The 13,395-nt window shown below is 42.5% G+C and overlaps 2 protein-coding genes across 2 annotated transcripts; one reads left to right on the top strand and one right to left on the bottom strand.

The window, feature by feature from the left end:
* The first annotated feature begins 1,146 nt into the window (after nucleotides 1–1,146).
* On the top strand, nucleotides 1,147–2,382 carry LOC123084254 (uncharacterized protein At3g49055). Its single transcript, XM_044505955.1, has 3 exons — nucleotides 1,147–1,821; nucleotides 2,076–2,152; nucleotides 2,265–2,382. Exons 1-3 carry the CDS (start codon nucleotides 1,147–1,149, stop codon nucleotides 2,380–2,382), a joined length of 870 nt encoding a protein of 289 aa, XP_044361890.1.
* A 1,778-nt stretch (nucleotides 2,383–4,160) lies between these two features.
* LOC123083060 (uncharacterized) lies at nucleotides 4,161–5,680 on the bottom strand. Its single transcript, XM_044505204.1, has 3 exons — nucleotides 5,375–5,680; nucleotides 4,839–4,918; nucleotides 4,161–4,601 (listed from the first exon to the last, which is right to left on the bottom strand). The coding sequence occupies exons 1-3, from the start codon at nucleotides 5,468–5,470 to the stop codon at nucleotides 4,349–4,351; spliced, it is 429 nt and encodes a 142-aa protein (XP_044361139.1). The 5' UTR covers nucleotides 5,471–5,680; the 3' UTR covers nucleotides 4,161–4,348.
* Nucleotides 5,681–13,395: the final 7,715 nt, after the last annotated feature.

Raw genomic sequence — 13,395 nt, 5'->3', positions numbered from 1 at the left:
GATGGATCTAATGATATTGATTTTGTGCGACTCAACCGTGAACTGCCGAAAGGGTACTACCGCAGCAGCAAAATACGAGATATTCTAGACAGGATGCAACTTCAAAATTTACTCCGTATTTTCTAAATTAACATGTTGTAAGAGATTTTTTTTAGAAATAGGAAATATTTTCCTAGACAAATGGAATAATATCATCATCAGAGTTAGACTGCACGTATTTAAGGGCGCCATCCACTTGGACGCAGTGCTAGTGGTAGTACTCCAAGTAGCATTGTATACGTCGCTTCCAACTTAAAGTGATGAGGAAATACAGATTTTTTTCTAGATAACCATCAGACCTAATCATTATAAAAGAAATGACAGAGAGTTGGCGAGCATAACAAACTCATAAGTATATCTTTCCCTAAAAAATCTCATAAAATACAGTATATATATCTTACCGAAATTCTCTTTAGCCATTCATTTCCTAGATAAGCATCACACATAAGCATTCAAAGGAGCAGCAAGAGCTGAGTCAAAAGCATAATTTAAAAATACAAAAAGCATAATTAATTCATTGATGAACAAAAATATCTCACTAAAATTCTCTCTGGCAATTTTATTTTGTTACATAATTTCACATGACAGCAAGTTGGGGAGCATGATTAATTCCTCAACGGAAATGTCACTTACCAATGTTTGTTACTCCGTAGAAGATCATTAGTAGTTTACAAGAGATCATATTCTCTCATAAACTGGTTTCTGACCTGGTTCATTTTCACTTCTTATGTTTTTTTGACCTGGTTCCTAGTTTGTCTCATAAACTGGATAATTTTCTTTCAATCAAGATCATATTCACATGGGGATCCCCCCCCCCCCCCCCCGGTTGACATGTAAAAGAACACTTTACAAGAGTACAAATATACACGGGAGTTACAAACCATGAAGCTGAAAAATCAAGTCACGGTGACAAAGTATGGTAGTACGTAGGAAATATGAAATATCTTCCTAAATGTTTGGGAACTTGCATGCTCAAGGAAACTGGATAATTTACATTTCCGCTGTTAAGAAAGAGAGTTCAATTTGCGCGAATTCAGGGAGTGTGGAGAATCGAAAAACAAAGAGTTTGAGTCACATACTCAGGGCGTGTATGGCACAACCCTGAACATGTGCCAAGGAACAAAATCACAGGCAGTGGAGCAGCCAACTACCCTTCAAGGTTTCCTTTTGACTGTCAGCTATGTCCTGCTTCCCTACCAGAAAAAGCTTTCCCTTCTCTTCTCTTGCACCAAGTATCTGCAGATACCAGCCATGGATCACCAAACTAAGTTTGCCGTGCAGAAGATTGTTGTGTCGCTCCAGTCGGCGGATGAGATCTTGGACAGAGCTTCTGAAGAGAAAGCAGAAATGATTTCTTGCCGATCGAATCTTGATCCCAAGGATGGGCTGGAATTCCTGGAATTGGAGGCTCATAACATTCATGATCTGGCCAAGGAGGTGGAGATCAGGCTCTCGGAGCACAGGGAGAAGGAAAGGAAGGAGAGATGCAGGATGGAGAGTATGATATCAAGCTTAAAGAAGGAGAACCAGGATATTAGGAGCATGTTGGAGGTTGCTGTGACCGAGAAGGAGGCGGCGGAGAATAGCCTTCGTGTGTTGAAGGACGACGTCGATCAGAGAAGAAGTTCAATATTGCAGATTGCTGAGAAGGGGTTGCAGAAGGTTGGCTTTGGCTTCATCATGGAGGTGATAAGTGGAGAAACAGAAGGAGATGAGATGAGTAGCTCCAGTGCCAGTGCAGCATCTAATGGAAGCGAAAGTAAACAGGAGGTTGACAGTCTGGTAAGTATTTCTACATCACTCCTCGGTAGCTGCAATGGTTCTGTTGTTTAGATAATAGCCCCAAGCACCAACTACAAAATACAGTACATAGTTGTTATTTGTGAAGTGATTGTCATTTAATCCCTATTCTATGATCATGCATGCAATGCAGCTAGAAACTATTGATCTTGTTATGTTTAGAAGTTGTCCACCGAAATCATCATGCACTGGAAAACTTGTCAGCTAATAAACTACTTCAAGTTGTTTCCTTTCAGGCTTCAATAGTTGGTAAGACACTGAAAAACCTGCATCATGAGATCAATGACCTCAGACAGGCCTTAGACGAGTCCAGGTAAACTATCAAGTCGTCGACCAAAGATGTCTACGGATTTTTTTTTATGAACCTCCAAAGGGCCTTCCTGAAATACTATGTGCTAACTGATAATATTAAACTGCTCCAACAGGTCAGACTGCGATCATTTGCAACTCCTTGCTGCTCAACAGGCTCAGAAGATAGTCAAACACGAGTCGCACATACAGGATCTGAGAGAACGGGAAATTCTCCTACTTCAAAGTGTATAACAATATCTATTATTTATTTATGTAGATTCTTTATTTTCTAGCCCTGTAATTGAATCTGAAGTCTCTTTTTCATGCCTAAGGTGGAAGAACTCAATGTCAGGGTAAAGGAAGTAGAACAGGAAGCTGCACGATGGAAAGAGGCATGTGCGTTGGAGGTGGAAGCTGGAAAAGCTGCCATTAAAGAACTAAACCAGGAGGTAACCCAAGAGGAATAAGTTTGACCAAAGATTCATTAAAATGGACCTCTTGAGGTCAAGAAATGCACTTCTCAGACTGATAAATGACAATTGACGATAACATCATTAGAGAATTGATATGAATATATGATGCTCTTTCAAAGTAATTAGAACAAAATTGAAAGATATAAGCATGTCCAACTTTTATTAATTAAAAAATCGCAAGTTTGAAATCTTGAGTTTCCACTTTGTAGTAAATGCAGTAGGAAAACATCTCTAGTGCGCACAATATCATACTCTCATTTAGTCATTCGTGAGAGGAGCCGTACATGTTCTAACGAGCTACCTTTTCAGGTGACCTTGCTCAGAGAAGAACTGCGAAGAGTAAAAGCAGATTTAGATGGTGCAAACAGCAAGATACAGCTAAAAGAGAAATTAGCCGCCAGTGCAATGGCAGCACAAGCTGCTGCAGATGCATGCCTTAAGCTTGCTGACAGTAGATCTGCTGGGTTACAACAGAGAATAGAAGAGTTGACAAGGCAGATAGAGCAAGAAGATACACATGCAAGAAAAGGGAGAGACAGTGCTCGAAGAAGAATAAGATACGCCTGCTGGCCATGGCAGCGACTTCGAGTCATATCAGCATCCTCTCGGGCTAGGACATGGTTTGTTGATCAGAACGGAAGATTGTTACCAAGGACAGAAGCACTACTTCAAATGAGGATCTGACTAAGTTCTCACAATTTCCCAGACTAGACATATCCCTCCCTGTTCCCCTATTTTCTCTATGTAAGCATACACCTAAGATTTTTGCAATAGATTCATATGGTCTTCTCACTGCTCACTAAATCTAGTTTGTCTGGCTACTACCATCTAGAGAAGTCATTCAACTTGCAGCTCTTTTGAGTGCGAATACCCCCCCCCCCCCCCCCCCCCCCCTAAAATAAATCAATCAACAAATGCATTAATGGAAAAGTGCAGGGAAACCAGGATGTTGGGCACCTTACGAAATGGACAAGGAAATATAACATCATGGGATACTTACAAAAAGTATGTATTTGGAACTTTTGATACTTACAGGGTTGGCGTTGTGCGGCGCAGCAGCATGGACTCATCCGTTAATTTGAAGCCTGACACTCATACATTATGTCAAAACTCAAAACATTCAGAAGCTTTGCACTGCTAGCCTTAAGATAGCCATCTGCTAATGTACTTGTAGGGGTTCTCTAGCATCCTCTGCATCCCAGCCATACTGCATCAAGATGGTTCGGAAACTATTAACCTGTAGGAGGTGTCCACTTTGAAGGAACCATTAATCCTTCACTTCCACATGGGTTCCCCTTTTAGGAAATGAGATATGCTAGCAGAAAAACAATTTTAAGAAACACCTCAAAAAATATGTTCCTTAAACAGTCATAACAACGAAGGATTAACTGAATGTACTGGATGCACCTTTAAACATTTGGTCTTAGGGACCAAGGGTTTATTTCTTTCCCCTATACAATAAGGCAACATCTAAACAAATTTTGTCAATAGAAATAAAATTCTAGGATATAAAGTAAGAGCAAGTCTAACATGAAGTATGAATAAATGGAGCAGAAATTTCAGACGGACAACACTGGAACCGCTCAAATTGAGTTGCCAATAAGCATTAAGAATATCCGGCCCAGCTATGCCCTTACATTCAACAAATACCCACTGTAGGGTGTAAGGTGGTAAAATAGAATCGCCTAGGGGTTTGTCAAAATCTGACTAGAACATCAAGCCATGCATCAATATTCAGAAAACTGTCACTTGGTCTTCTTGCCTAATGGCATTGAAGTAACTGAAGGCAATTCCCTCTTCTTGCTACAAGCACTGGTTCTACCTTGAGGCTCACCGCTATCATCATTGCTCGCCTCATTCACCTCCTGAGTGTTTATTTTCTCCTCCTCCGCTGACTTCCTCTTATGTGCATTCACCTTTCCGAGCAACCTCCTCTCCACCGGATCAGTGGGAGCTGCCCGCTTCACGTTTGGCGCCACTCTAGCACCAAGGCCAAGCCTACAACCAAATTGGTCAGCCTCATAAACCAATTACCCATGAATACTACTCCCTCCGTTCCTAAATATTTGTCTTTCTAGAGGTTTCAACAAGTGACTACATACGGAGCAAAATGAGTGAATCTACGCTCTAAAATGTGTCTATATACATCCGTATGTGGTAGTCCATTTGAAATCCCAAAAAGACAAATATTTAGGAACGGAGGGAGTAAGAAAGAAGGATACATGAACTTTATACCCTGACGGGCGACCCTCAAAATCCTTATCATTCAGCTCATCTGGCTCCAGCGCGCTCATTTTGTCCACCCATGTCTGGGCCTGAGAATGACATATAAAATGGGTGAGTATGGCACAATCCTATCAAGCACTCGACAAATACACTGATACACAATCCTATCAGGCACTCAACAAATACAAAAACCCATACGGCATGGTTCTATGTACAATAACCATGCATCGGTTGCTTTGGAGACCCAGCAATCACCTAGATAGAAATAACAGAGAGCGCTGCAAGTTCTATGTACTCCCTCCGTCCGAAAATACTTGTCATCAAAATGGATAAAAAGGAACGTATCTAGATGTATTTTAGTTCTAGATACATCTTTTTTTATCCATTTTGATGACAAGTATTTTCGGACGGAGGGAGTACAATATACTACGTACATACCAGGTGCGAGCAGAGGATTGCATCGAATACATCTTATTAGCTAGGAGGGTAACTGGAGGAGGAGGAGGAGGAGGAGGAACCGAGGGGTCGGGGGATGCGGGGCTCACCAAAATGAGGGCCTTGTTGAGCGTGACCACCTTCGGGAGCGGGGCCTTCTTCTCCGGCGGCGGATTCTTCTTCTCCGACCGCGGCTCCGCTGCCATCGCCGGCCGAGCTAGACTGGACACGAGGGGCGCCAAAGAGGACCGGCGTCGGAGCTAACAAGTTGGGACAAGGCGTGCTGCCGTCGCGAAGCGCTACAAGCCTCGGGAGGAGGTGCCGGCGGCGGCGGCGGCGGCGGCGCCGTCGACAAGATTTGGGGGCGAGGAAGTGATTTGGGTCTCCCACGTCCCACCACGACCGGGACCTCCTATTCCTCGCGTAGGGCGCCGGATACGAAGAGCAACGCACACCCCAGCGTCAGTGGGCCGCTGCCCAATTTACTCCTTTATATTTTTCGCCTTTTTTAATTCAATTATAATAGAATAATAAAATTGAAACAGTTTAAAATAGAGAAGAATATATTAAGGGATGTAAATATAGATTTAGATTTGTGTGTATAAATCTCTGTCCTGTATTTTGAAAAATATTTATTGTGTATTTAATAAATGTTCATCTCATATCTGAAAATGTGCATCATGCATTTTTAAAATATTCACCATGTAAGTAAAAGGGTTTATCGTGTATTAAAAAATTCATTACATGTATGTGCATCGTCATTATGTATTTAAAATGCTTACCACCTATTTTAAAATATTCATATATTTTGTAACAAGTTTGTAGATTGAAAAAATGTATCCATGCACGCATGATACATGTTCATATTAGTCGTTCACAAAAATAAAGTCAGTCACGCGCTCGCCGCATATGGACGTAGTACCCCGCGCACTGTTTTTTGGTTGCGATCGGGTTTAGACTGTATTGTAAACCTTTCGAAGGCTGAGAAGCCTCCTTGACTTAATGAAATCCCCCTTTACCCCACGAAAAACATGATAAATTTATAGGAAAATAAATCAATAAATAAAAAAGAACGTGTGAAAAACCTAGCAAGGAAACACATATAAAACAAAAGAAAACAAAAAATGGATATGGTTTTGCCTAGAAAAAGATAAAAGAAGAAAAACCAATAAAAATCGCTTAAAACGAAAAAGAAACCGCCATCCCCGCAATGGGCTAGCCCAAGACACGCGGGAGGAGTAGCGTGTGCACATGATTGCAATTCTGGACTTGTGCGTGAAACGGAAATTATTGGTATACATGACCAGGGGGGTCATACGCAGAATTGGGAACGGGCAAACTACACACGTCTGGAGCCACAACTGGTTGCCGAGACAGGGCATGATGAGACCCATTACCTCGAGGATTCCAAGCCCGCTGATCCTGGTTTCTGAACTAATCTCCACCGCAACTGCCACATGGAATGAAGCTCTCATCCGGTTGGTATTCCTTCCAATCGACGATGAAACAGTTCTCAGCATACCAAATTGTACAAGAAACATCAGTGACTTCTGGGCATGGAGTGGCGAGAAGAAGGGGGGGGGGGTTTAGTAAGATCGTCGTACAGGCTGATCATGCACACCAAGATTGCGAGAGAGTCGTGGATTGATGAAGTGGAGGGAACCTCAGGGGCTGGACATGAAAGAAATTCGTGGTCATCACTATGGAAGGTCAAGCTACCACCAAAGATCAAATTCTTCCTATGGAGACTGGCTAGAAGCTCTATCCCAACAGCCGATGTGCTCGTACATAGACATATGGGGGGGGGGGGCTCGGCGGCTTGCAGGCTATGCGGATGTTGGGGAACGCAGTAATTTCAAAAAATTCCTACGATCACGCAAGATCTATCTCTAGGTGATGCATAGCAACGAGAGGGGAGAGTGTTGTCTACATACCCTCGTAGACCGAAAGCAGAAGCGTTATGACAGCACAGTTGATGTAGCCGTACGTCTCCACGATCCGACCTATCCTAGCACCAAAGGTACGGTACCTCCGCGATCTGCACACGTTCAGCTCGGTGGCGTCCCATGAACTCTAGAACCAGTTGAGGTCGAGGGAGAGTTTCGTCAGCACAACGGCGTGGTGACAGTGATGATGAAGTTACCGGCGCAGGGCTTCGCCTTAGCACTATGACGATATGACCGAGATGGAAATCTGTGGAGGGGGGCACCACACATGGCTAAAACAATTGTCAACTTGTGTGTCCTAGGGTGCCCCCTGCCCCGTATATAAAGGAGCAAGGGGGGAGGCCAGCCGGCCCTCATGGGGAGCGCCCCAAGTAGGATTCCTACTAGGAATCCTATTCCTAGTAGGTTTCCAACAAGGGAAGAGAGGGGGAAGGAGGAAGGAAGAGGGGGAAGGGAAGGAGGGGGGGGGGGCGCCCCCCTTCCCTTGTCCTATTCAAACTCAAGGGGGGCACGCGGCCAGCCCCTCCCGGCCCTTCCTCTTCTCCCAATAAGGCCCATCTAGGCCCACGAGTTCCCTCGGGGGTTCCGGTAACCCTCCGACACTCCGGTTTTATCCGAAACTTCTCCAGAACACTTCCGGTGTCTGAATATAGTCGTCCAATATATCAATCTTTATGTCTCAACCATTTTGAGACTCCTCGTCATGTCCGTGATCACATCCGGGACTCCGAACAATCTTCGGTACATCATGTCACATAAACTCAAAATACCAATCGACATCGAACGTTAAGCGTGCGGACTCTACAGGTTCGAGAACTATGTAGACATGACCGAGACACGTCTCCGGTCAATAACAAACAGCGGAACCTGGATGCTCATATTGGTTCCTACATATTCTGCGAAGATCTTTATCTGTCAAAATGCATAACAACATACTTTGTTCCCTTTGTCATCGATATGTTACTTGCCCGAGATTCGATCGTCGGTATCGTCATACCTAGTTCAATCTCGTTACTGGCAAGTCTCTTTACTCGTTCCGTAATACTTCATCCCGCAACTAACTCATAGTCACAATGCTTGCAAGGCCTATAGTGATGAGTATTACCGAGAGGGCCCAGGGATACCTCTTCGAAACACGGAGTGACAAATCCTAATCTCGATCTATGCCAACCAAACAAACACCTTCAGAGACACCTGTAGAGCATCTTTATGATCACCCATTTACGTTGTCACGTTTGGTAGCACACAGTGTTCCTCCGATATTCGGGAGTTGCATAATCTCATAGTCTGAGGAACTTGTATAAGTCATGAAGAAAGCAGTAGCACTGAAACTAACATGATCATAATGCTAAGCTAACGGATGGGTCATGTCCATCACATCATTCTTCCAATTATGTGATATCGTTCATCAAATGACAACACATGTCTATGGTTAGGAAACATAACCATCTTTGATTAACGAGCTAGTCAAGTAGAGGCATACCAGGGACTATATGTTTTGTCTATGTATTCACACATGTACTAAGTTTCCGGTTAATACAATTATAGCATGAATAATAAACACTTATCATGAATTAAGGAAATAAATAATAACTTTATTATTTCCTTTAGGGCATATTTCCTTTAGTCTCCACTTGCACTAGAGTCAATAATCTAGATTACATTGTAATGATTCTAACACCCATGGAGCTTTGGTGCTGATCATGTTTTGCCCATGGAAGAGGCTTAGTCAACGGGTCTGCAACATTCAGATCCGCGTGTATCTTGCAAATCTCTATGTCCCCTTCCGACACTTGATGGCGGATGGAATTGAAGCATCTCTTGATGTGCTTGGTTCTCTTGTGAAATCTGGATTCCTTTGCCAAGGCAATTGCACCAGTATTGTCACAAAAGATTTTCATTGGACCTGATGCACTAGGTATGCTACCTAGATCGGATATGAACTCCTTCATCCAAACTCCTTCATTCACTGCTTCCGAAGCAACAATGTACTCCGCTTCACACGTAGATCCCGCCACGACGCTCTGCTTGGAACTGCACCAACTGACAGCTCCTCCATTCAATAAAAATACGTATCCAGTTTGCGACTTAGAGTCATCCAAATTAGTGTCAAAGCTTGGATCGACGTAACCGTTAACGACGAGCTCTTTTTCACCTCCATAAACGAGAAACATATCCTTAGTCCTTTTTAGGCATTTCAGGATGTTCTTGACCGCTGTCTAGTGCTCCACTCCGGGATTACTTTGGTACCTCCCTACTATAGCAAGACAGACATCAGGTCTAGTACACAGCATTGCATACATGATAGAACCTATGACTGAAGCATAGGGAATGACTTTCATTTTCTCTCTATCTTCTGCAGTGGTCCGGCATTGAGTCTGACTCAACTTCACACCTTGTAATTGATAACCCACAAGTATAGGGGATCACAACAGTTTTTGAGGGTAGAGTATTCAACCCAAATTTATTGATTCGACACAAGGGAAGCCAAAGAATATTCTCAAGTATTAGCAGATAAGTTGTCAATTCAACCACACCTGGATAACTTAGTATCTGCAGCAAAGTATTTAGTAGCAAAGTAGTATGGAAGTAATGGTAACAGTGGCAAAAGTAACGGTAGCAGTTTTGTAGTAATTGTAACAGTGGCAACGGTATAAATAAGCAAAGCACAATATGTGAAAAGCTCATAGGCATTAGATTAGTGATGGATAATTATGTCAGATGCGATTCCTCATGTAATACTTATAACATAAGGTGACACAGAACTAGCTCCAGTTCATCAATGTAATGTAGGCATGTATTCCGAATATAGTCATACGTGCTTATGGAAAAGAACTTGCATGCCATATTTTGTCCTACCCTGCCGTTGCAGCAGGGTCCTAATGGAAACTAAGGGATATTAAGGCCTCCTTTTAATAGAGTACCGGACTAAAGCATTAACACTTAGTGAATACATGAACTCCTCAAACTATGGTCATCACCGAGAAGAATCCCAATTATTGTCACTTCGGGGTTGTCGGATCATAACACATAATAGGTGACTATAGACTTGCAAGATAGGATCAAGAACTCACATATATTCATGAAAACATAATAGGTTCAGATCTGAAATCATGGCACTCGGGCCCTAGTGACAAGCATTAAGCATAGCAAAGTCATAGCAACATCAATCTCAGAACTTAGTGGATAATAGGGATCAAACCCTAACAAAACTAACCTGATTACATGGTAAATCTCATCCAACCCATCACCGTCCAGCAAGCCTACGATGGAATTACTCACGCGCGGTGGTGAGCATCATGAAATTGGTGATGGAGGATGGTTGATGATGACGACAGCGACAAATCCCCCTCTCTGGAGCCCCGAACGGACTCCAGGTCAGCCCTCCCGAGAGAGATTAGGGCTTGGCGGCGGCTCCGCATTGTAAAACGTGATGAAACTTTCTCTCTGGTTTTTTCTCCGCGAAAGCAAATATATGGAGTTGGAGTTAAGGTCGATGGATGTCCAGGGGGCCCACGAGGCAGGGGGCGCGCCCTAGGGGAGGGGGCGTGCCCCCACCCTCGTGGACAGGGTGTGGGCCCCTTGACACTGATTCTTTCACCAGTATTTTTTATTTATTCTGAAAAGTTGCTCTGTGGATTTTCAGGTCATTCCAAGAACTTTTATTTCTGCACAAAATTAACACCATGGCAGTTCTGCTGAAAACAACGTCAGTCCGGGTTAGTTCCATTCAAATCATGCAAGCTAGAGTCCAAAACAAGGGCAAAAGTGTTTGGAAAAGTAGATACGACGGAGACGTATCAACTCCCCCAAGCTTAAACCTTTGCTTGTCCTCAAGCAATTCAGTTGACAAACTGAAAGTGATAAAGAAAAACTTTTACAAACTCTATTTGCTCTTGTTGTTGCAAATATGTAAAGCCAACATTCAAGTTTTCAGCAAAGATTATGAACTAACCATATTCACAATAACACTTAGGTCTCATGTTTACTCATATCAATGGCATAATCAACTAGCGAGCAATAATAATAAAACTTGGATGACAACACTTTCTCAAAACACTCATAATATGGTATAACAAGATGGTATCTCGCTAGCCCTTTCTGAGACCGCAAAACATAAATGCAGAGCACCTTTAAAGATCAAGGACTGACTAAACATTGTAATTCATGGTAAAAGAGATCCAGTCATAGTCATACCAAATATAAACTAATAGTAATGCATGCAAATGACAGCGGTGCTCTCCAGCTGGTGCTTTTTAATAAGAAGGTGATGACTCGACATAAAAGTAAATAGATAGGCCCTTCACAGAGGGAAGCAGGGATTTGTAGAAGTGCCAGAGCTCGATTTTGAAATAGAGATGAATAACATTTTGAGCGGTATACTTTCACTGTCAACATAACAACTATGAGATCTCGATATCTTCCATACTATACACATTATAAGCGGTTCCCAAACAGAATGGTAAAGTTTATACTCCCCCACCACCAACAAACATCAATCCATGGCTTACCCGAAACAACGGGTGCCTCCAACTAGCAACAATCCTGGGGGAGTTTTGTTTGCAATTATTTTGATTTGATTTGAGCATGGGACTGGGCATCCCGGTGACCAGCCATTTTCTCGTGAATGAGGAGCAGAGTCCACTCCTCTTGAGAATAACCCGCCTAACATGGAAGATACAGACAACCCTAGTTGATACATGAGCTGTTCGAGCATACAAAACAGAATTTCATTTGAAGGTTTGGAGTTTGGCACATACAAATTTACTTGGAACGGCAGGTAGGTACCGCATATAGGAAGGTATGGTGGACTCATATGGAATAACTTTGGGGTTTATGGAGTTTGGATGCACAAGCAGTATTCCCGCTTAGTACAGGGGAAGGCTAGCAAGAGACTGGGAAGCGACCAACTGAGAGAGCGACAATAGTCATGAACATGCATTAAAATTAATCAACACCGAGTGCAAGCATGAGTAGGATATAATCCACCATGAACATAAATATCGTGAAGGCTATGTTGATTTTGTTTCAACTACATGCGTGAACATGTGCCAAGTCAAGTCACTCGAATCATTCAAAGGTGGATACCACCCTATAGTACCACATCACAACCATTTTAATAGCATGTTGGCACGCAAGGTAAACCATTATAAGCTCTTAGCTAATTAAGCATGGCATAAGCAACTATAATCTCTAATTGTCATTGCAAACATGTTTATTCATAATAGGCTGAATCAGGAACGATGAACTAATCATATTTACAAAAACAAGAGAGGTCGAGTTCATACCAGCTTTTCTTATCTCAGCCAGTCCATCTTATATCGTCATTATTGCCTTTCACTTGCACGATCAAACGGTGTGGATAATAATAATAGTGCACGTGCATTGGACTAAGCTGGAATCTGCAAGCATTCAATTTAAGGGAGAAGACAAGGTAATATGGGCTCTTGGTTAAATTAACAATCATGCATATGATAGCCACTAAACATTTTCATTATGGTCTTCTCCTCTTGACCCCCAAAGGAAAGAAAAGAAATAAAACTATTTACGCGGGAAAGCTCCCAACAAGCAAAAGAAGAACGAGAAATCTTTTCGGGTTTTATTTTAATTACTACTACAAGCATGGAAATTAGACTAGCTAAATGCTACAACTATTTTTTTTGGTTTTCTTAAGGTTTATCAAACACACAAGAAGAAAGCTAAAAAAAAGAAATTAAACTAGCATGGATAGTACAATGAAAAAGTGTGAACACCGACAACTAGAATGAGTGTGTGAACATGAATGTAATGTCGGTGAGAAATACATACTCCCCCAAGCTTAGGCTTTTGGCCTAAGTTGGTCTATGCCCATGGATCATGGCTACTCTGTCCGGTGTACTGAGGAGTGTCATTATATTGCCACTAGCTGGCAATCTCCTCCGGATCCCACTGATAACAGGATGGACGATAAGGGTCAAGTGGTGGTTCCGGATCGGGCTCTGGAGCTGATGTCTGGCCACAAAGCGCATAGACGGCCTCCGGCAAGACAAGGTAAGGGCCTGCAGTTAAATTAAACAAAGAGGGCGCAGGCAAGATAATAGTCTCACTGTGTTTCTTATGAAATCTCAAATTATATAAAAGCATCTTATCATCATTTTTAACAATAAACTCATGTGCTACCATGCTCTTATAATCTAGAAAGGTAG

The sequence above is a fragment of the Triticum aestivum genome, chromosome 4A, assembly GCF_018294505.1.
Source record: "Triticum aestivum cultivar Chinese Spring chromosome 4A, IWGSC CS RefSeq v2.1, whole genome shotgun sequence".
NCBI lineage: Eukaryota > Viridiplantae > Streptophyta > Magnoliopsida > Poales > Poaceae > Triticum > Triticum aestivum.
This window is presented reverse-complemented; position numbering and strand designations above follow the sequence as displayed.

Excerpts from the sequence above, each read along its gene's own strand:
- LOC123084254 (XM_044505955.1), top strand. The coding sequence starts at position 1,147 with ATGTGCCAAGGAACAAAATCACAGGCAGTGGAGCAGCCAACTACCCTT. Across the intron at positions 1,822-2,075 it reads AACAGGAGGTTGACAGTCTG|GCTTCAATAGTTGGTAAGAC; the intron begins GTAAGTATTTCT and ends GTTTCCTTTCAG. Across the intron at positions 2,153-2,264 it reads CAGGCCTTAGACGAGTCCAG|GTCAGACTGCGATCATTTGC; the intron begins GTAAACTATCAA and ends CTGCTCCAACAG.
- LOC123083060 (XM_044505204.1), bottom strand. The coding sequence starts at position 5,470 with ATGGCAGCGGAGCCGCGGTCGGAGAAGAAGAATCCGCCGCCGGAGAAG. Across the intron at positions 4,919-5,374 it reads TCAACAAGGCCCTCATTTTG|GCCCAGACATGGGTGGACAA; the intron begins GTGAGCCCCGCA and ends TGTCATTCTCAG. Across the intron at positions 4,602-4,838 it reads TTTGAGGGTCGCCCGTCAGG|GCTTGGCCTTGGTGCTAGAG; the intron begins GTATAAAGTTCA and ends ATTTGGTTGTAG.